The 22,851-nt window shown below is 31.4% G+C and overlaps 1 protein-coding gene across 4 annotated transcripts in view; it reads left to right on the forward strand.

Annotated features, from left to right (window-relative positions):
- Positions 1-5,525: 5,525 nt before the first annotated feature.
- LOC143078994 (sortilin-related receptor-like) overlaps positions 5,526-22,851 on the forward strand; it is a 70,903-nt gene continuing 53,577 nt past the window's right edge. For 2 of the 4 annotated variants that reach the window (XM_076254084.1, XM_076254083.1), the window contains exons 1-9: positions 5,531-5,892; positions 12,236-12,469; positions 14,510-14,671; positions 15,451-15,518; positions 17,111-17,285; positions 17,725-17,823; positions 19,877-20,046; positions 20,568-20,769; positions 22,375-22,560. In XM_076254084.1, the coding sequence (XP_076110199.1) occupies positions 5,623-5,892; positions 12,236-12,469; positions 14,510-14,671; positions 15,451-15,518; positions 17,111-17,285; positions 17,725-17,823; positions 19,877-20,046; positions 20,568-20,769; positions 22,375-22,560 (1,566 nt within the window). In that variant the 5' untranslated portion in view covers positions 5,531-5,622. Of the gene's footprint in view, positions 5,893-12,235; positions 12,470-14,509; positions 14,672-15,450; positions 15,519-17,110; positions 17,286-17,724; positions 17,824-19,876; positions 20,047-20,567; positions 20,770-22,374; positions 22,561-22,851 lie in introns of all 4 variants that reach the window. The other 2 variants (XM_076254086.1, XM_076254085.1) reach the window with 2 other exon arrangements.

Raw genomic sequence — 22,851 nt, forward strand, 5'->3', positions numbered from 1 at the left:
ATTTTAATCTATATATAGATGTATAATTTTAAATGTAAATTTCCAACCTAAGTGATAAAGGGCAATCACAGCGTGACAAAAAGATTGTCTTCTTACGTTCCACTAGATATATGATAAGTTGTGTGTCCTTTCATTGAAAAGTAAGATACCGTTATAGCACTGCGTCATTCTCCGAATTAATATGCATGGTTTCCCCAAAAGTTTGCTCTAACTAATAGTTTGATAAAAAAAAAAAAAAACAACAAGTAAACTATTATATTGCATAGATATAGTTTCAATGCTGACCAAGTTGGGTTATTGATATATATTTTTTAATTTGTCAACAGATTCATTACAGCCACAAACTAAATGCATTTGTCTTGTATTGTTAAGATGTCGCAATTAATAGACTAACTACCCTATGCTCTGTATAGAATTTCATATTTTGACAATAAAATTGCAAATAGAAACCGGGAATGCTGCTAAGAGATAACAACCCGACAAAAGAGCAGTTACCAGCCCAAGGCTACAAACACCGCGAACAAGTCCTTCGTCTATATGTTTTTTTTTATTGCTGGTGTTTGTTTTTTTTTTTTCTAGTTTTAGGCCATAGTGAGGTATATCCTTCTTCGGCTGCGGATTTGAACCATGTTATTTTGTTACTAATTAAATATGAAAAATGAAACTTTTGAAATAGTTGTTTTGTGTGTACTGTTGAGTTACTACATCTGACATATCCTTTTACAGAAGAACCAAAGCAACATGTTTGTGGTTCCAATTGGTTTCTGTTTGCCATATTTGGTTTAAAAGAATTAAATTCGGTCGTTGGTTTCTTCGTGTAAATTGTTTCACATTTTGTCGTGCATGGGCATTAACACGGTTTACGTGTTGTCATGTACTGTTATATTGTTTGTTTGTGCTATATTCGGCAGGCCTTAACGTAGTGTTGTCATTGTAGCGATATCTTTTAGCATTGTCATATAAGCGGGAGGTTTGGACATGAAACAAGCTTCGACCCACCATTTTGTCTTTAAATATCATGTACCAAGTCAAGAATATGCAGTTGTTATCACATAGTCCGTTTCCCTCGGTTTTAGTTTGTTACCCTGATTTTTGTTTCTTTCAATCGATTTATGTCTTTTGAACAGCGATATTCTACTGTTGCCTTTATTTTTCTATTACTGCGTGTACTGTTATGGCGATAATGTGTGTCTTTCGCTTTTTGTTAATTGTTTTGTTGTGCTTCGTGTCTGCCTTTTCCAAATACTAGTATATATATAGTGTGAATTTGTCTCCTTTACAAATTTTACGACATCTCCATATTAAGTATACCGTGTAATAGATTTCCTGTCCTAAGTTCAGTTTTAATTCAAATGTAGTTATACATTTGTCAATCTTTATCTTTTCTTTATAGGAAATGAATTACGCTTTTCACTTCAAGTACAGGAAGTAGTTGAGGTTTTATCATTTGCACGATTTTCAAGGGCGCTTTGACTTGGTATGCGGATCACTTTTTATTGTCTTAATGATTGTATTTCCTGTTTGATATACGATGTTTAATTAATATGCTCACCACAGTCAACTGCAATATGCAAACATTATTAAATGTAACAGCTGAGCTACTTTGAATATGTGTAGCTGTTGTCAGTGAACGAAGTAGTAGTCTTGGGAGCATAATTTGTTTTATTAGTTGTTATTGGCTTTGAATGACTGTCAGTAACTGCGAGTACTCTCAGAACTGTACTTAGTGTATCGTCGCTGGGCTTCTAAAATGTTGTAAATTACAAATTTTTCAAGAAAAAAATTTCTCACAGACAGGCTTTGAAAGTTTTGGCAAAATGCATGCTTCCAAAATGTCGTATGTGAACTTGAACACTTTTGTAAATAGCAGTGAAATAAAAAAGTTGACATTTCTGGATTATCCATGAACTTATTTTTTATGAAATTATTTTCACAGAAATAAAGAAATGTACAATTATTTTTTTCCCAAAGCCATTCTACAACGATTTTCAAGTTTTCATACAACATTTTGGAAGCAAACTTTGCAAACAACTGACATTGGTAATTTTGTAATATGTAATATTTCACACATTTTGATTGGTCTAACTGTATGCTATTTTGTGATACCAAAGATTTCCTCCCGCCCAGACCATTGGTGTCAAAAAGTATTTTTAGCCAAAAAAGTCATATACGACATTTTAGAAGCCCAGCGACGGTATGTATCTGTGGGTATGTATGAGTACCCTTTCAGGTCTGGTCTGTGTGTGTTCTGCTTTGTATAGAAATATAATGAGAAAGCCCTATTAAATATACTGATTTTTATAGTTCGTTCTTTTTGTTGCACTGTTACACCACTCAGGGGGTGTTTCCAGGATATTTGAAAAAGGGGGCGTAGAATACAATCTTGGTGGAGCGGAACGAGGCGAAAATTGTTTTGGACCTTTTTTTTTGCTAAAATCCTAGAATAATTGTGAAATGCACTAATGTAACGGTTCCTGACTTGGAGCGTGTATATTTTATAGTTAAATTGTCGGGGTTTGATATTTTTATGCCGAATTCTCTTATTAATTGTTCATGGTATATCAAAATGATTGGATTGTCCTAACCAGCAGTAGATCAATAACGAGAAATTCTAGATTCTAGGGTTTAAGGCGTTTCTCTACATTTCAATAGTCCTCAGTAGGGCAGAATTTTAAGAACAGGAGACGTATTTCCGGTTGCCCTGGTATAAAGTCCATGAAGAAAGTCAGAAGCTCCTGGTTTTCAACAATTCAGCATCATATTATGAAGTATTGATAGACAAATTTGTGAAAAATAGTCTGCCTTCGAATCATTCAAATAATGTGTTGATTAACATGTTGATTTAAAATCTGTGGAAAAATGAATCTTTACCGATAGCTTTTTCTGAACTTTTGATTAACCTGTTTTGTTAAAATATACCTTTTCATTGTCTTGGTCTTTTGGAAAAAGTTGTTTGTTCTGTATTTAGACCCCTTTACCAAAAAATTTGTTGGCATGCACACGTGTAAAACATTGCGGTTTTTATCTAACGCAATCATAGGTTTAAACGTTGTTTTCAATTTAGTAGATATAAAAAGATGTGGTATTAATGCCAATGAGATAACTCTCCATCCAAGTCACAATTTTTAAAAGTAATCCATTATAGGTCAAAGTACGGTCTTCAACACGGAGCCTTGGCTCATACCAAACAGCAAGATATAAATGGCCCTAAAATTTACTAGTGTAAAACCATTCAAACGGGAAAACCGACGGTCTAATCTATATAAAAAAAAAGAGAAACGAGAAACACTTATAAACCACATCAACAAACGAGAACTATAATTGAACATCAGATTCCTGACTTAGGACAGATGCAAACAATTGCAGCAGGTTTAAACGTTTTAATGGTACCAAACATTCACCCTTATCTGAAAACATAGTGTAACATTTATAATACCCCGTTTAAGATAGGCAAATCTGACCCCTTCCAATGCAAGGCGAAAAAACAAAACCCAATTTCAGACAATTTAGCTGAAATTGCAACCACGTTTGTCGGAACATACCCGCCCCGGTATCATATACATAGTGAGTATCCCCCGGGTAGATGTAGCATGGCCATTGGGGAAGTGTCACACAAGACATCCATTTCATGTATAAATATATCAAGGATTTGTATAGTGACACTATACAAATCCTTGGATATTCTTACCGTTTTGGTTGTTTAAAAGAGGTGTCCCAGTCACCCATCGGATGGGGGTATCATTATAAAAAGAAATCAGAGTATGTGTTTAATTAATGAATATGATAAATTGCCATACTCAATACAATATTAGCAGATTTTTTTGGGGGGAAGGGGGGCGTTCGCCCATTACGCCCTTACGTGGACATGCCCTGCCATTGTCCAGTTAAAGGGGAGGGTTGACGTCTCTTCAAACTTTTTTTATAACCCCGCTACATTTTGAAAGTGCTTGTCCCAAGTCATTTACCTGTATTCAGGCAGAGGTTGTTGCTAAATATCATATTTCTTTTTCGTTCATTATTTTGTCAAAATAAATTAATACAATTATTTACAGAAATTCAAATAGGGATGCTGTTCATATTATCAGTAGTAATAACTGGGAAAAGAAGCATTCAACCATGAAAATAATAACTTAATAATAGTAGAAGCCAGAATTCTATCACAATAAAATTATATTGACGGACTTTAGCAGGGCTACACATTTTGGTGATTTATTTCACTAAATCATGATTGGTCCTCATAGAATTACTATTCATGCTTACTATACTTCTTTTTGGTTAGGAAAATTCAATACCTGACTTACCTGGGGTTATTGAAGTCGCGCCAATTTCTTAAAGCGAAAATTTGAAACCCATAAATATTTTTTTAAGGATTTTTTTCGTGAAACTTTTTTTTCAATTCATACCAACACTTGAATCATGAAATAAAATGTCGCATCTCCATATTGTCGAGACTAAGCAACAAGAAGCTAAATTAGGTCATAAGAATATTGCAAGCAGGAATACATGAATTTGCATTTTTTCAGACAATTTTAAGTCAGAAACTTGTTTTACGGTTCTCACGATGTTCAACGGTACGTACAGGCAGACGAGATTTGTTACTGACCATCAATGACCAGATCAATTGTTCAAGTGACAACGCAACGTCAATAAAATTTGATAATACAACGTCATTTGCGAGATATTTTTCAGGCCAATAAGTCAACTATTTAAAATGGAGTCGACAAATGCCATGGCAGACAGATTCATGACAACAATGTTTCACATATAATGGAATGCCAAAGGATCGACGGCATAAAAACATTTGAAGCACTAAAATGTAAATCACTTAATTGCTAAACCTTTTTTCCAAACATGAATTAAGAAATGAGTTAAATTTATCTCTATTATACATAAATGTTACAAAAATTGCCTATTTGAAAATTTGAAAATGGGAATACCTGAACAGAATAATCTAGTGTTGCCATTCGTCACAACTCGGTCGATTCCGTACTTCATCTTTGAGATAGAAGGAGAGTAGCGGAGTCACCCGAGGATTGCCGATTGCTAGTGTTGCGTTTTTAAAACCATCAGTCATATTAAATATTTCGTTTTCACCCTATGTGTTATTGTAAACATGCGAAAAGTTGTCGCGAGGTGCTGGCAAGCATGAGGAATTCAAGTAATTCGGACTGACAAAAAGCATGATTAGATTTTGGAATGCTTTTAGTCTGTGTGATAAAAAAAAAAAAATGCGTTGTTAGGAAATATGTAAAAAGTAAATGACAGAAATCCGAGGAAAAATCTAAACGGAAGGCATATGGCAAAATTAAAAGCTCAAACGAATGGATAACAACTGTTATATTTTAATACAGACTTAAAGAGCTTACGCACTTTGATTTTATTATTTTTATGTCACCGTCACATGATTTTTGAGAAATCTATTTTTAGAATAATTGCAATTTAACGTCAAAGAAAACTTTTGTTTTTAACAATATGAAGATTTAATCAATAGTGCACAAAGTTTATAATAAAATTTTCGACCATCACAGTTCTCAGTGTTTGTGCTCCTTGTTGCAGGAGAAGAATACGCAACACTGGGTTTTGCCGGGAAGGGAGATAACTCATAAGAGTATAAACAAAAAAATGGCAGATCATGTACACAAACTTTTTATCAGTTTATGTTTACTTGTGATATACAAACAATTTAGTGTTGACAGTTTAAGATATGGACTTAAAGCAAACACTCTTCACATTCCAGTGCAGAAATTGGAAGATCAGTTTGGTGAAAGGACCAGAATTATTGAAGCTGATCTTTCAAAAATTTTGACTAAAAAAGAAAGTTCAACATGGAACCATCGTTTATTTCGACGGTCAACAACTAAGCATACAATTGCAGCAAATTTCAGTACAGTTGTAGGTTTTCTTTTATATTTTATTTCTTTATTAGTAGACTTGACGTATCTTAAGGTGATTTGAATGGTGTTAAACTAATTACGTAATTAACAATTTTACACAATGTGCCTTGTACATGTTGTATAATCTTGGACAATACTTCCATGGCATCAAATTTGCCTCTATTCTTGTTTTTTTTAAAGTTTTAAGCATTTTCAAAATCCTCATTCCCCAGGAAAACTAGTCAAGAAATAATTTATTTTCCGTAAGTTCATTTGTTTGTACATGTTTTATTAAATCCAATAACACTTTTAAACAGGTTGGGAACAAACCCTCTATATGGTGGTTATACCTGTATAGAAGAATAAAATTATCCCTCTATCATGTCTATAGAGGGGTATTTTTGTTTAGACTGGATTTAAATCAAAATAGGGCAGAATGGCATTTTCTACTTATTAAACCTGTTAAACATATTAAAGGAGGACGTGTGACTATTTTATTTGATTTTGATTTTTTGTAATATTTTGTGCATTATAAGATTACAGTGTTTTTACCCGTTCCCTCAACATGTGTTGGAAGTCATGGAAGTGGCGATGTAAGTCACATGATAGATTCAACTAACTACCTATCCTGGAACTGGTCTATTACGCAACAGGCCAAATAATGAATAATTTGGCACAAAATTATAGTAGTTATTTGGGGATAACAGAAGTCCCAATGGAAACTCTTATACCTAAACAATGTCTAACATGCCTAAAGGAAATTCTTTTTCCATGATCTCATTACAACTGCACATTGCTACTAACATGAGTAAACATGGAGCAAGTCATTATACAAGTAGATAAGTAATGCAGAAAAATGTATTTTAATTACAATACAATGATTACATTTCTTTTTATCTTTATCTGTGGATTAATATAAACTACAGCTTGTGTAATGGCTTCTTTGTTAATTTTTTTAAATTCTAAAACATCAAAAACTATAGGAGGATGGTTAATACATGTACAACAAGTTGGTTATTACAGACCAATTAACATAATGCCCCTACAAAATGTACCGTATGTGGGGCAAAATAATTACAAGCCATTTATTAAGATGGTTTCAAAATGATGATACAATGTGTACATGTATGTACTGTATAATTCAAGATTCTTACATATGAGTAAGAAGATGTTGACAGTGGTACAATGTGTGAGTGCCAATGAGACAACTCTCCATCTACATTTTAAGTAATGTAGCAATGTGTAGAAAGTAACAATTACAGGTCAAACTAGGAATTCAGCACAGAGTATTGGCTCACACCAAACAGCAAGTTAGAGAGGGCCCCTAAATGACTAGTGTAAAACAATTAGAAAAAAAAACCAACAATGGTCTTATCTTTAATATAGAAAAGAAAAACAAGAAACACTTATGAACCAGCGCAACAAAATACTACCACCGAACAACAGGCTCCTGACTAAGGACAGGTGCATTCAAATGCATGTATAAAAAAATTTGAAGCCCTTTAAATAGGGCTTAATGGTTAGTTTACTTAGTATGACAATTGGTATTCTTTTGCTGCAATCATTTGCTGAACATGATTATCCCACACATGTACACTGCATTGACTTCCTGAACTTGGGTAAACTTCTTAGTTTGTAAAAAAGGAATAACATATTAATAAGTAAACAAGCAATTAACAAAAATCAAATTTGAGGTAATCAAAGAGTTTCTTAAATTATTCAGAATTTAAACAATCGGTTGAGGTTTACCAGATATATTTGAAATTGAAGTGTACATATACTGATATAAATGTTTGCATGTACTTGTATTCAAATAATTATTTCCTTACTGTGGAGGATGAAACCATAATATATTTTGTTTATTTAATTGTCAAGAAGGCCTCCTTATTATTTAAAATTTCTCAATATTTATGATACACCCAAGTCTGAAGTATATTTATCGTTTCATAATAAACAAGGAAGTTAGAAAAAAGAATTTCCAAGTAAAGATGTCATACAATATCATTGTACAGTACTAATTGCACTGTATAAATAAAAAACGTAAAAAATATCATGAATGAAGTTTATTATAGGATTTAAACAAATTTTTCTAGAGGTTACTTATGTGTGAATCAAGCCTATTAACTCACAAACTAAATAAAAGTTTGAACTTTTATTTAGTTTGAACTTTTATGTAATGTTTGTAAGTAAGAGCCCCATTTTAATCAATTTTAAAACTTTTGTATATATATACAGGTTTTCCATTGTATTGTAATTCAAATCATGCAAATGAAATACAACTTTCAATATTAATTCTATGCTTCATATTGACTACATTTTACAGAGCCTGTTGTTTAATTTTGCATTGAATGTCTTAGGAATCTTTGATGAAGAGTGATACAACATTTTCATGATTTTCTTTTTAAGATGTTATGATAAACATTATAAATTAATATATTTCAATAAACTTTGGTCACCATTATCTACATTTGTAGTTGCAAGCTTGTTAACTATTTAGTTACTACATATATGTACATAGTTTCGCGTGTAAGTGTATATTTCAAAAGGTAATCAGGAATACATGTACCAATGCTCTACAAGAAAAAATCACAATGTTTTGTCACCATGATTTATATTTCATGCTTGCATTGAGTGAAAGTATAACAAACAGTGTATATACTTTTTTTTTTAAAGAAAAGGATCAACAAGACCTGGATTTTTTCATACACATCCCATTGGTCAAACATTTCACATTTTATAAAAAAAGAAGATGTGGTATGATTGCCAATGAGACAACTATCCACAAAAGACCAAAATGACACAGACATTAACAACTATAGGTCACCGTATGGCCTTCAACAATGAGCAAAGCCCATACCGCATAGTCAGCTATAATAGGCCCCGATAAGACAATTTTTGTTTACTTATATATGTAGAAGTACATTTTCATTAGTAAAAAATAACCATGTCAAATGGTGGAAAGTCATCCCATTGGCAATCATACCACATCTTCTTATGTTTCAATCAACTACAATCATGACAATCTATCTGAAGCAGGCCTCGACAATAACGCTTGTCCGATTGTCTGGTACAAGAGGGAAAAAAGGTCGGACAAGTAAAAGCTGTATCAAACTTGTCCGTCGGGACAAGTACAATTATTCTGCAGAAAATACATTTATTCCAACTTTGATGAGCAAAGTAATTATAAACAAGAAACAAGAAAATAAATATTAATTTGACATGTTTCTGTATTCTGTTTATTCAAATGCAAAACCTTTTTCTTCAACATGTTTACTTGCAATTGATAATTTTTAACTGGTTCTTTGTCAGGTACTTTTTAAAGGGTAAAAGGTATACTATTCTCGGAATCCAGTCTTACTAATCCGAATCAATGATGCGCTTTGTAGATAAGGAAACTTTACAGGACAGTTCGTTACCTTGACAGGTTTAGCTCCAAGTTTAATAGACAGTTTGGCAATGTAGGAGACATATTTAGTAGACATGATTGAAAGACAGTTTGGCAAGGCAGGAGACATTATGGGACCAAGACAAATCAGTACCTCATTTGCTACCTTATTCTGTTCCTTCTAATAAATACCATACCGGTAATTTATCACAAAAATATTTTTTTTATTTACCATAAAATTCACAAAACCATATATTGGATCATAAGTTAGTAGAAAAAAACAATACTTGAAATATGGTGACCTATAGTTGTAAATTTCTGTGTCATTTGGTCCCTTGCAGAGAGTTGTCTCATTGGCAATCAGACCTTATCTTCTTCTTTTTATTGATTGCATTTGAATAAACTTTTTTTTAAACTGAAAAAAAAAACAGGATACAAATCCAATGAGTGTACAGGCCTATCAGATGGTGCCTCATGTGCAGAGTCTGATGAGACCAGCATTGATGAAAACTAGAACCAAAGTCCTGTGACATGACTACATGTAGATTCAGTTGTACTTGACTCATACTTTTGAAAAGTATTTCAAAAGAAATACATCAAATTCTGTTCTATTGTCTAAATTCGTTTTGTTCCTTTAATCAACTAAAGATGTAAAAAGGTTATTTTTGATAAAAAAAAATTTCGACAAGTAACCATTTCATTCGGACAAGTAAGTTTTGGTATGTACTTGTCCTACTGGACAAGTTGAAAAAAAAGTTATTGTAGAGGCCTGTGAAGCATTGAGCAAGAAGATCTATTTTGTTTAATGATATAATATCATATTGATGGAAAGGATAGTTGAATGTATCTATAATATATTCACCTATAACATGCTTAAGAGGTCATTTTCATATCATTTTGCCTCTAACTAAATTATATTGAACATTAACTTGTTTTGTTACAATACCAATAACATTTACTTTTTCACTTACTAACATGACTAACAAATGGATGGTTAGAACTTAGCATATTAAATTTAGATATGAAATGAGTTCGTGTTAACTTTATAAAAGGTCTTGCGCAACACAATGTATTAGTTTCAGAATTTAAATTGATATTTCAACCAGGATGTTTACAAGTGATATCTCCGTGTAATCAACCTTTTTATTTGTACAAAAAATATCTAGTTATTCAAAATTCATGTACTTTATATAAAAGTCCTTCTTAGTTGTTGAAGCATATCAAAACATTCTGATAATGTTTAAAACATTACATTTTATGAACTTTGGTGAGGTTAAAAGGTATAAAATATCATGTATAATATTTTGAATCACTGATACTTTTCTGTGTGTGTTTGGAAAAGGGGGTGGGGGAACTTGTTAGCAGAACCCTAGACTTTTATATAAAGCATTTTCCAGGGTACTGCTAGTTTGGTGTATTGTCGTGTTTAAACTGACTTAAAAAATTGAATGTGTGATGATAATTGTGTAATTGATTTGAAATAAACAGAAACCTGTAAATATAAAATTCTTTCTATAATTTAATTTTTAGTACTAAGTGTACTTTTGTTTTGTGAACTTGAACCCTACAATACGTTTGATCAGTCAATATATTATTTAAATGTAGTATATTTCTATGAATTTTTACACCACCTGTTACATTTACTGGTTATATCCTTGAAATATGAATAAAGCATTTGATAGATTTTTAAAACAACAGTCTAATAGAGAATGATGTTTTAATCATATATAACAAACTTTGGAAGAGTCTAGATCTTCTTCTTGCAAATCATTCTAAACTTGCTTGAAATATTTGCCACTGGATGTTAAGCAACCAACAATCGATCAGCTTGCAAATTGTTGGAAAGCTGTTGATTTCTGTAAAATACTAGAAATAAACATAATATTATCTTTAGAGGGAAATATGCACTGATTATTTTGTCTCAAGGTCGAAAGTCATGGACACAGCAGCAATAAACAGACTAATAATAACTTAAAAATGTCCACTGCAGTGAAGAAATTATGGATACCGTGGTCACCCTGTGAAAGGTCATGATCACAATGACTATAAACAATGATGACTATGTTAAGCAAACATTTTAATATTTATTTGGGGAGTAAAGATAATAAAAAGGGCTTTCTTACCCCTTTGGTCACTGGCTTGTTAGCTTTGACCAGACCATCTCCTCTCCCTGTGCTTTTTTGTACACACAAAATAGTGCATTTAGGTAGCAATACACAGTTAGGAGTTTAGTTTCGCATTTTGGCCCCTGTGGATTTTTCAAATAGGAAAGTTATTGTGTAATAAAATTCATTTTTAGACAGCTGAGTACTAATTTAGCCTTCAAAGATGGTTTATAAGAGCATCAAGATTGTTTTAACATGTTTTATGGGCTATTTTCTGTTTGACAATCCGTATTTTCATAGCTTGACCGGCCATCGGTCCAGAAATTAATGTAATGTTTACAAACACTTTTTTTCTACACAAAGTTTTTGACGCAATTTTACAAAAAAATGAGATGAAAGACATACGATTTTCATTGGATCTACTGAATGATATATGTACACAGTTTCAGAAAAGGTATTACTTCAAGCGATTGAAATTCTACTTTTAGCCAAATTTTGGGGAAATATGTGACATCTTTTCCCCCCTTTTTGCAATATTTTATAGCAAACAAGTGCAGATTGTTGCCATGGATTCACCCAAAAGAAATTATATTTTACCATTTTATATACTGGATATAAAATCTATGGAATATTCTGATTACATACATATGCACATATATGACACAAACAGTAAGCTTATTATTGCAAGAAAGCAATGAAAAGGGGATGGTAAAATTTATGAGGGCAAATTTTAATATTTTTTCCTGATGGTCTGCTGTCAAACTTTGCTTGCTTATCTTTTAGAACCCATTACCGATAGCAGCTTACAAATTATTTTATTTGTGAAAGATACATTGTGGTTTATTTTATACTTTTAAAATTATTTTTTTCAGACACAACTAAATGACAGCCACACACAGATGATAGTGCATTGGGCAGGCCTTGGAAGTGATGTCATAATCGCCCTGTCACGTGATCCTCGAAGCAATTCAAAAAGTAGCAGTAACTTATTTGTATCAAATGATTACGGGAAAAGCTTTGTAAATGTGACGGGACATTTAGTAATACCAACTGGAGAGAAAGTTATAATAGATCATTATTTCAACAGTAAAACCCTAAATTCACATGTAAGTTTTGTACCAGAAGACTATTCGCTCTAGTATATATATGTTTGCTTTAGTTTTTTTTTTAAAGTTACAAGAGGCATATATACAAGAATTGGCAGCTTGGAGAAATTTTGGATAACATGCTGTCCTTGAGATTTCAATAAATATAAAGTACAAATAAAAATCTTAATATATTGGAAATCAAAAATGAAAATAACTGTGAAAAATCTTAACTGCACATTATACACTGTCAAGAAATCTTGTATTACACATGATTTTTAATATCACAATGAGAAAAATCCAAAACAAAAGGATTATGTGTGTACGGTATGAACAGGATGAAGGTAGTTTGAATATAACAAGAGAGCCCTGGGCTATTTCAATATAGATATATATGGAGTTGTCTGTCTTTGATATTTTTTAAAATACAATGTTTCATTATCTTTTAATTTGAGCAAAAAGTATTCAGCTCCAAAAACATATTCTTAATTGTAGTCTTCAACCTGTATGTTTTTAAAAAGCTAAGTGATTGTTTTACCCAAATCCCTGTCTGTAAAGCTAACCTAATGAAGTAAAATTACCACAAAAAATCAATGTCTGGAAGTAAGCAGGTAAGGGTACATATTTTGTATTACTGGCATGACTGGAACTGAGGGTTAATATTTTGCATGTACAATGTATATGGCAATGAAAAAATGACATTTAAATTTCTGAAAATACATTAAGAAAAAGAACAGAAATAGAGGTAGTAAGCTTTTACTGATGTGGAAAAGTACAAGGAAGGTTTTGAAGTTTTAATTTTCCTATTATTGGTTCATATTTGTCGTTGAAATTAATTCCATTTTCAATAATGAATACTGATAAAACAGTGACATTTATTTGGTACAGAAAAAGCATTGTGAATTGATTTGACCATATACTCATTAGTATTTTGTTAAATTAAGTTGGTGACATTTTAATGTTAACAGATTTACAATATATTAACGTATTAGCTAAAAGACAGTATTGATTGTCATTCTCACTCAAAATATTTTGTTGGGATAGTTTCATGTTCACATTGATAATAAAAACAGGATATTATTTTCTGTATCATTAATAAATTAATGGATTGGAAAATCAATAGGTATAAAATCCATGCTGCATGTCTAGGTGCAATAAGTCAAAGCAAACCATTTATAGAATTGGTTAACTTTACCACAGCCATTGCAAAAGATTGTATTTTTCTTCTCAGATAATATTGTGTTTCTGTATTAAATCTTGTGGCCAATGTTATTGGTAATACAATGGCTTATATTACAAGTTTTGCAAGGGATACATTCAGTACTAGTAGATATAAGTACTTCAAGTGAGCTTTCAGTAATTGTGAGCTTTCTATGATATAGTACTAATAAGTATTCTACATGTAATGCAGACCTTATGTAACAATTGGCTAAAATTTACTGTCAAATTTACAATTGACATGTCTTTAGCTGTCAAATTGAATTTCTGGAATCCACAAACAGGGGCGGATGCAGGAATTTTCGAAAGGGGGGGTGCTAACCCAGGGCAAAGGGGGGGTGCAGGGGGGGTGCAAAACATATGTCCCGATACAAATGCATTGATCGGCAAAAATAAAGGGGGGTGCGCACCGCCGGAACCCCCCCCCCCCCTGGATCCGCCACTGACAAATCATGCAAATGTTGATTAATTCAATACATTGATATAGGAAGATGTGGCATGAGTGCCAATGAGACAACTCTCCATCCAAATAACAATTTATAAAAGTAAACCATTATAGGTCAATGTACGGCCTTCAACACGGAGACTTGGCTCACACTGAACAACAAGCTATAAATTGTATATATGTAATTGAAGATATAACAAAACCTTTCTCAAAAACACTGTTACTAATTCACTTTCAGTTTAAAAATTTTCATTTGGTGAATTACATTTGTATTATATCGTAAAGTGAATATGGGAATTTTCATTATATATCTGAAATATATGGATGGAGAATTGTCTCATTGACACTCATACCGCTTCTTATATCTAGATATAGTTATATGTGTTTTTCTTTTTCAGTACATATTTACAGATATAATCAACAATTATACATTCACAACAAAAGACTATGGGAAAACCTTCAGAACATTGTCTGTTCCCTTCAGACCTAAGACAATACAGATACACCCCTCTAATCCTAATGTTGTCCTGGGAATGGATGAAGAAGAACCTAGGAAAAGGGTAGGTAACTCTGTATTGATTGTCAGATACTGCAGATTCAAATATTTTTGTTGGTACCAATTTTCGTGAAATTGTTTTTTTCTCATGCTGGTTTTTTGTTGGTTTTTCAAAGAATATTATATCAATAGATAAAGAGGCATACAATACCTGTCATGCTAATAGGTAATTGGTATTTTTGGAGATTTTTTTTTACTGAAGATACAATAGGGATATTCCATGTATTCAATGTCATAAGTCCATGACAAACTGACCATGCTGACAGCACCATGTAAAAAAATTAAAAAAAACAACCAAAGAAACTAGAGAAAACTAAAGTCCTAGCAACATTGACCCAACTGAAAACCTGAAATGTTTATTTGTTCAAAAATTTCAAAATCTATAAGTTTATGAAAAAGACCTTTCAAAAAGTTTTCAAATATATGATACCGTCATGTGAATTAATGTTATATATTATTATAAAGAAACATTGGGTATATGTCAAACAGACATCAACCCAACAACACAAAATTCATCTATACATATATTTTTTATAGGGAAACACTAGAAGTAATTCATGTTATTAGAATAATGTTTGGAGTAGATTTTGGTTTTATTTATCAAATTAAAGCCACAGGCACCACCAAGCCACCAGCTGCAGCTCTAAGGTTCACCACAGAATAAGTTTTAAACTATTATTTTTGAAACAACTGAATTTAACACATTTGTAGCTAGAAAAGAGACCAAAATGACGTAGAAGTTAGCAACTATTTGCCAGTATTATAACTATCAATGTTTTTCAGCTGTACGTGTCAACAAATTTTGGCTATAATTGGAGGATGATGCAGGAAGGAGTCAAAGCTTTCCATTGGTAATTTTTCCAACAATAATATGCTTCAGAGTTTTTGTCAACTTTTGTAAATTTCTTACAAAAGACAGTCATGTTTAACATGTTAAAAAAGAATTCTTGTGTCATATTGTTATTCCTGAAAAAAACATTTGATTATACATCTGTATTGAGCATGCCAAGACTAGATTTTAAAATGTTCTTATCCAGAAATGGAGAATTTTAGACGACATATAGGAAAAGACCATTTTAGAATTTGATTTCAATACAAATGAGCCTGACATTTACAAATATATTCCATTATGACTGCAGTTTATTGAACAAATTATCTCCTTGGTTTAGTTTTTAAGTGTTGTAGATCTGAATATTGAATGATCATTCACAGCTAATGTAACGTTATACCCTCTTGCAATATAATGGTGTGATTAGTAATGTCAAAGTACTCATATACAAGTCAAAATGGACTGATGACCAAAAAATATATATATACATGTATCTCAATCATGGAACTTTGCAATTTTTAAAAGCAATAATGTTTTGTCTTAGAAAAGAAAACTCAAGTATTATTTCATGAAAGTACATAATTCATGAAAACAACATCAAAGTGTTATTTTTTAGTGAAGGCTGTTATACCACCAAAATTGATCCTAAACATCTAAACATCAATTTGATTGAACGTATGTTATGAAACAACGAAACATTATTTTTTAAAATGCAAAATATGTAATGTACCTTTCCAAAGACACATTCACAACCTACAGATTCCTATCAGAATTTCCACTAATGTTTTACTTTTTGGCCTTGATAGACTTACAGTAGATCAAAATACACTTTTATTCAAAGCTGTGGAAAACTTTATTATTTAGTAGCAATAGATGTATATCATCATTTAAATTATTCTATTTATTCACTCCTTCCCTATATAAAGAAATTAATAACACTCTCCTTTTTCTAAAACACCAATCAACACCTTCCTTTGCTATTTTGAGGTAAAGATTGCATAAAAAGCAATCAAAACCTTATGGGACTGACTTGATATCTTAATGTTCCAAGGCTTATCACTGCCTTTTTTGATACACAAAATATGGTGCATTGATCATTACATTCTATACATCCTATCCATGAACATTTCCAGAAATGTATCGATGCACAAAATGATGTTTCACTTGTCAAGTAAATTACATAACTTTTGCAAGGTGCAGGAATCTGATATCTGTTCTATAAATAGAATGATGTCATTGTTAAAATCATCTTAAAAAAATTGGAGTTGTCTTCCTTTGTCTAGAATTGCTGTTAAATCAACTACAACCAATGCAATATATTAAATTCTACCTAAAAGTGATTAATTGCAGCAATGTTTACCGTTCAGTGCTTTCAACACTTTGATTTCTCTATGTTATTGTTACATACATATGCCTTTGCTATTCAGCACGTAATCATAGCTTGTAATTTTGAATTTAGGGAAAAAGACAATAAGGCTGTATTAAACCATTTAGATATGATATATCTGCCATGGATAGTACTACTGATCTCTTTATCAAAAGTAGATTATTTTAATGGTAATATTTAAATTATTTTAAAGATTGTTAAGATACATGACATTATGTATTTTTCAGGGGTAATAAAGATTATGACAAACCAAATGATATCTATGTTGAGAGAGTACAGATGGATGGAGGAAGCTCGATCGTTAAAAGTTCTGATTTCTTCGTCCAAGATGCTCAGCCTTTGATGATGGATGTTGAAGATTTCCAAATGATAGGACAATACATGTTTGCTGTAAAGAAAGTTGTAAGTTTCAATAGTTAATGGCTTATTATATATTTTTTTTATTATGAAGATAAACTATATTATGCGTGTTAACATAGTCACTTTAAGCTGTTGTAAGTTTTTTAAGCAGTTATTATTGTTAGTCTTAAAATGAGAATTGAAATGGGGAATGTGTCAAAAAGACGACAACCGTACTAAAGAGTAGAAAACAGCATAAGGCCACTACTTTGTCTTCAATGCAGTGAGAAAATCTTAACCCATAGGTAGGCTTCATCTGGCCCATAAACAATGATGATTACAAGTTCAGCAAAATCCTCAGAACTCCAAAAAATACAAATGAACCACAATTCCTGTTTATAGTTGTTACCATTATAAACATTAACAATTTAAGCAGTTACCATTATAAACATTAACAATTTAAGCAGTTATCAGTGTTAATTTTGTCTGTTTCATTTTCCAGAGATTATTAGGAGGTACAGGTAACACCCTACAGTTGTGGGTATCCTACAAAAGAGGAAAATTTGTCAATGCACAGTTTGGTAACAGATATGCAAGACTGGTCAGTATATTGTATTGTTATTCTTAATGTCATCTGTGTATTTTGTACTGTTGTTTATTTTGAGATATAATTGTGTTATTCTAATTCATGTTTTTTCTTTATTTTGTGAATTTAGAACCTTCTGTAAACATCTTCCTATCTGGAATAATTTTCTTCATGAACATTTAGGTGATATCATAATAAGAATGAAATAGTATGTTAAATGAATCATTCATGATTAATTAAAAGACCAATTGAAACATTAAAGTCAACCAGAATGAAAGTATTACTGTAGATTGAATGAATCAGGTGTGTCAGATAGACCTAATGCGAGTACATGTATACATATACATGTATAAGACTTTTGATTGATTTTGGGACATTAGATGAAAATAAAGATACATGTTGGTCTTTTTTGTAGGGTACTTATATCAATTAATTTTCAAACAGTTACCAACTTAACTTATACCCAAAATAGGTTAATGTATGCATTGATTTCTATCCATAGCAGCTCAAATGATGATTTAACATCAATTTAACAAGAAAAAAGATTTAAAAATACTGTAAATTCAGAAATTGTTGCATGCATTTATCATGTTTATTGTTGCGATTTTGGCATTTTAGACTAAAATGTGATTTTTGGGATACGATTGCTTTCAAGCAATCTGTAGACTTATACCAGTGGCTCAGGACAATTCCCTCACGTCAACCGTTTTATTCTAAACATTAAGGACCATCTCAGATTCTTATGATTGTCTTGGTTTAAACGGTAAAAACAAACAAAGGGATTGAACTTAAACAACTTTCCTATAATGTTCTTTTCATAATTTTTATGTTTGATATTTCCCTTGCCTTATATGCGTGTTTTTAACAACACGGAAAATCAGAATCAAGTCGTATTTATATTTAGTGTTTTTATAAATTTAGAAACACGTCAGAGGGAATTCCCCAGTTGTGATAAAAATGTGAGAGTTCTCTGCATTCCGATAAATCTATTTCTGTCATATAAGAACTGAAGTGGAGTTTTACTCATATGTCACTGTTTTTAAACTGATAATTGATATTGTACTTCCATTAAAAATAGAGAACCATTTAGGTTTAATATATACGTTCTTACTACAGGGTTTGTTTAGGTAATTATGCGCATGCGTATAGTTTTCTTGACTTCAAGGGGTACTAGGTTAAATGGTTGCTCTAGATTCCCCACTCGATTGATTTATTTATAACTCATGGGATCCTTTCTATGTATGTCTGCTATTGAGGGTTATTGTTGTTGCATAATTTTAGATTATATGCATCATTTAAATTAAAATGAATTAGTCCACATCGTTCAGGTTTATTTTCAACACCCCTTCAGGCGAAATGGAGTCGTTTCGAGTTGTCTCCCTTCCGGAAGTCACTTCCGTGAATTCTGCATCAAAACATTACGTTGAGAAAAATTAACACATTCTGTCGATAAACGTCGTTTTATATTAAAAGGATCGCAATTTAAACCGAGGAATGTATACGGAAAGGAGTCATGATCACTGACCCAAAGGAAATTAAATATTTAAAGAGATAGGAATGGGGTTCCTCCTAGAATTAACGTAGGAAAATTGATGATAAGATACGAAGTGAAATACTTCTCTCACTCTGAGTCTCAGTGACTGCTGTGGAAAGTAAACTTGGAATTGACAGTACAAAAATAAAACACAATAGGCCTAAGTACATTGTCACACACTTTTAACTGGGCTTTGGCTATTTTGTAACTATTCAGATAACGTAAATTACATTTTACATGTGCAGTTGAATTAGTTTTGAAAATAATATTATCCAGCTACATGTACACATGTGTCAATGAAAACAATGGCAATCGTATCCCTCAGAGCAATCTGCTCTTTAATTAAAAAAATCCTGTTTAATTCATATTGAAAATTACAAAATGTGAGTTTATATTATTGCAATTATATCCCTGTCACATTTTTCACAAAAATAAAACATTGCAATCATTTCTAGATTTACAGTATACCAGATTGATTTCTATCTGTCTCAAAAAAAGATTAACTATACTTTTTAACATGTGTTATATTTGTAGGATTATTTTGTTGCTGATGCCACTGAGGATCAAGTGTTCCTGTGTGTACAACACAACCAGACCAGTACAAACCTGTATATCTCTGATGTAACAGGCTCTAAATATTCATTATCACTGGAAAATATCATTTACTATAACCCTAAAGGAGCAAACAAGGGTTCTTGGCTCAGGTTTGTATGCTAAAAGTTGTTCAAAAGTTGTGAAATTTAGAAAGTCTATTTTATTGTATGAATGCAGAGGAAACTTGTATATAAGATAATATGCTTTAACAAATTCATTTCTGGTGTGAAGAGTAGAATGTTTAAAAAATAATGGGACTGGGGAAAGGATGAAATTACAATAAAAATTAACTTTATATAAAATAAAATGATAAAAATCTGTCTATGCAAAAAACCAACGAAATTTAAAAAAAAAGTTATTATGTATATCTATTTCTAGTTTTTTGTGAAAATGTTAAAATAATAAACTAGTGGAACATTTTGATCAACATCCTTCTAAGCTAAGACTGTAAGACAATTATTATGTAGATATATATATAATTTTCCAAATTAATTGAATGTGTCAAACACTATCTATTTGTCACAAGTATTAAAATGGCTGAAAAAATACATAAAAAAATCATAGCACTCATGTTTTAACCAAATATGTTACTTACATGGAACTTATATAAAACTTGAACTTTATTTTGTAGATATTTTGCTAAAGACCCATTTGTTGATTTGACTAAGGTATCCGCCTTGAGAGGAGTTTACATTGCTAACGTTCAGACAAATACCTCTGTACTTACTATTGAGGGTCAAAGGTCATTGATAACCTTCGATAAAGGTGGAACTTGGGTTCCTCTGACACCACCCTTAGAAGATGCCCAAGGTCATCCTTCTAATTGTTCAAAGGTAAATATACAACACATTATTATATATTGATCACATAAGTAATGGTCTGTCTTTCAAAAATATACATTTTCACTCATGTTTATTTGAAATTTGTTCAAGGAAAGACATTTGTTTTTCTTTTAAGGATGGGTTTGTTGAGAGATATGAGATTATATCAGAATTTAATCATTTTTTAGTAATTTTAGAATTTTAATTGGAATTAAGACAAGATAGAAAATGTTTTTTTGTTAAGAAACTCATTCAAATAAATTTAAATCTATGTTTTAGCAAAATAAAAACAAAAAGATGTACAAGGTAATGCTAGGTTTTCATCAGACCCATTAGTATGTTTTATCTCCAGTGTGTCTGTCTGTATATGTCATGTATGTTCATGCTGTCCTTTGTATATGTTTATAATTTCATAGCATGTTTTATTGGGTAGATAATTATTTACATATTAATAAATTTCAATGAAACTTAATATTTTCCCCAAGAACTATTGTAACTATTAAATTTACATAATTATTTAATGTATGAATGAACATTGTATTAATTATACTAAATGCAAGGCATATTGTTCTGTAAGATCGTTATGTGTAAAATTTCATCAACAAAAGTTCTGGCTGGATCATCATATGAAAAAAATATCATTTCAATTTTAGACCCAAAATGCACCTTATCACTAGTTGTCCACCATTGATGGGCACGACAAAAGTTCCCATGAAATTTTTTGACGTCTCAGTACATGCTGTAATAGGGATAATGTTCATACTAGCTCTCTGTTTCTGGTACTACTAGACATTTAAAGCATTTTTTTTACACACTACAAATTCATATGTGCCTGTTATCAATTTCAAGTAAACATTTTAAAAGTTTCATGTTAATAATTGCATAAGAATTTGAAGTCTGCTGTATGAAATAATTCAATTGAATAGCATTTGATTTACAATTAGAAATAAGTCTTCATGTAACCATAGCTACAGAATGGTTTTAATGTGTAAATGTTGGTTGTGTTTAATAAGCATGATATTAAATGTTTTGCCATATTAGTATGTCATGTTTATGGTTTATTGTACAATCAGTGCATGTATAAAATTCTGTATGCTATAGCATGCAATTACTATAGTAACAATATTTGTTTGTCGAAACAGCATATGTTACAATGGATAGGACTAAAGTAATATGATTCTGAGTTTTGCATAAATTGTATTGATTTGAGTCTATATGTAAAAACTGTAGACTTGGTAAAACTTAGCAACATCGTGGCAAAATTTATTTTTTTTAAATTTTCCTTTAATATTTTAAAGGAGCAAGATCTTCTGAATTGTATAATTTGTATAAGATAACACCAAAATGGTGTTTGATTTTCCTCAAATGTGTATATCTGATTGTTGAACATACAGTTATGACCAAAAACTTTGAAAATCCACTTGTAAAAAAATAAAACCTTTTGGAGCTGATCAGTTAGCCCCTGTCTCATATATTATAAAAAAAGAATTCAATATTTCAATTAACTGTAGTTTAGAAATAACTAATGTGTCCATCAGTAGTTCTACTGTTCCAAATTGAGTTTAACTGGTGACAAGAGTTTTTTTGTCTGTATAATTTATTGTTTTTGCTATTTAGTTTCAGAACTGTTCGCTCCATCTAACTCAGGAATTCAGTCGACTATATCCAGGAAGTCGTGCCTCTAACATCATGTCCAAGACGTCTGCTCCAGGCCTTGTGGTTGGTATGGGGGTTACTGGTACTAACCTCAAGCATGATCCTGATATGTTTTTATCTTCCAATGCCGGGTACACTTGGAGACAGGTCAGTTTAAAACAAGGCTTTTTTACCACTTTATAGTCAAACCTGTTATTAAGGGAAATCCTTTCGAATCATTGTTTGCTTGTCATGCTATGGTAATATTTACGCATTTTGAATCTCAGTAAAAATATCACTTCTCTAATATAGTAAGCTCAACGTTTACTTTATATGTGGGTTTGACTTTACTTGAATAGAATGTGGTTCGTATCATCTATTTCAAAAGATATAAAAAATTCATAGCATCAAGTTACATCTCTTGCAAAATTCTTTTCTTTTGTAGAATTCATTAAAGAA

The sequence above is a fragment of the Mytilus galloprovincialis genome, chromosome 6, assembly GCF_965363235.1.
Source record: "Mytilus galloprovincialis chromosome 6, xbMytGall1.hap1.1, whole genome shotgun sequence".
In the NCBI taxonomy this organism is placed as follows: Eukaryota; Metazoa; Mollusca; class Bivalvia; order Mytilida; family Mytilidae; genus Mytilus; species Mytilus galloprovincialis.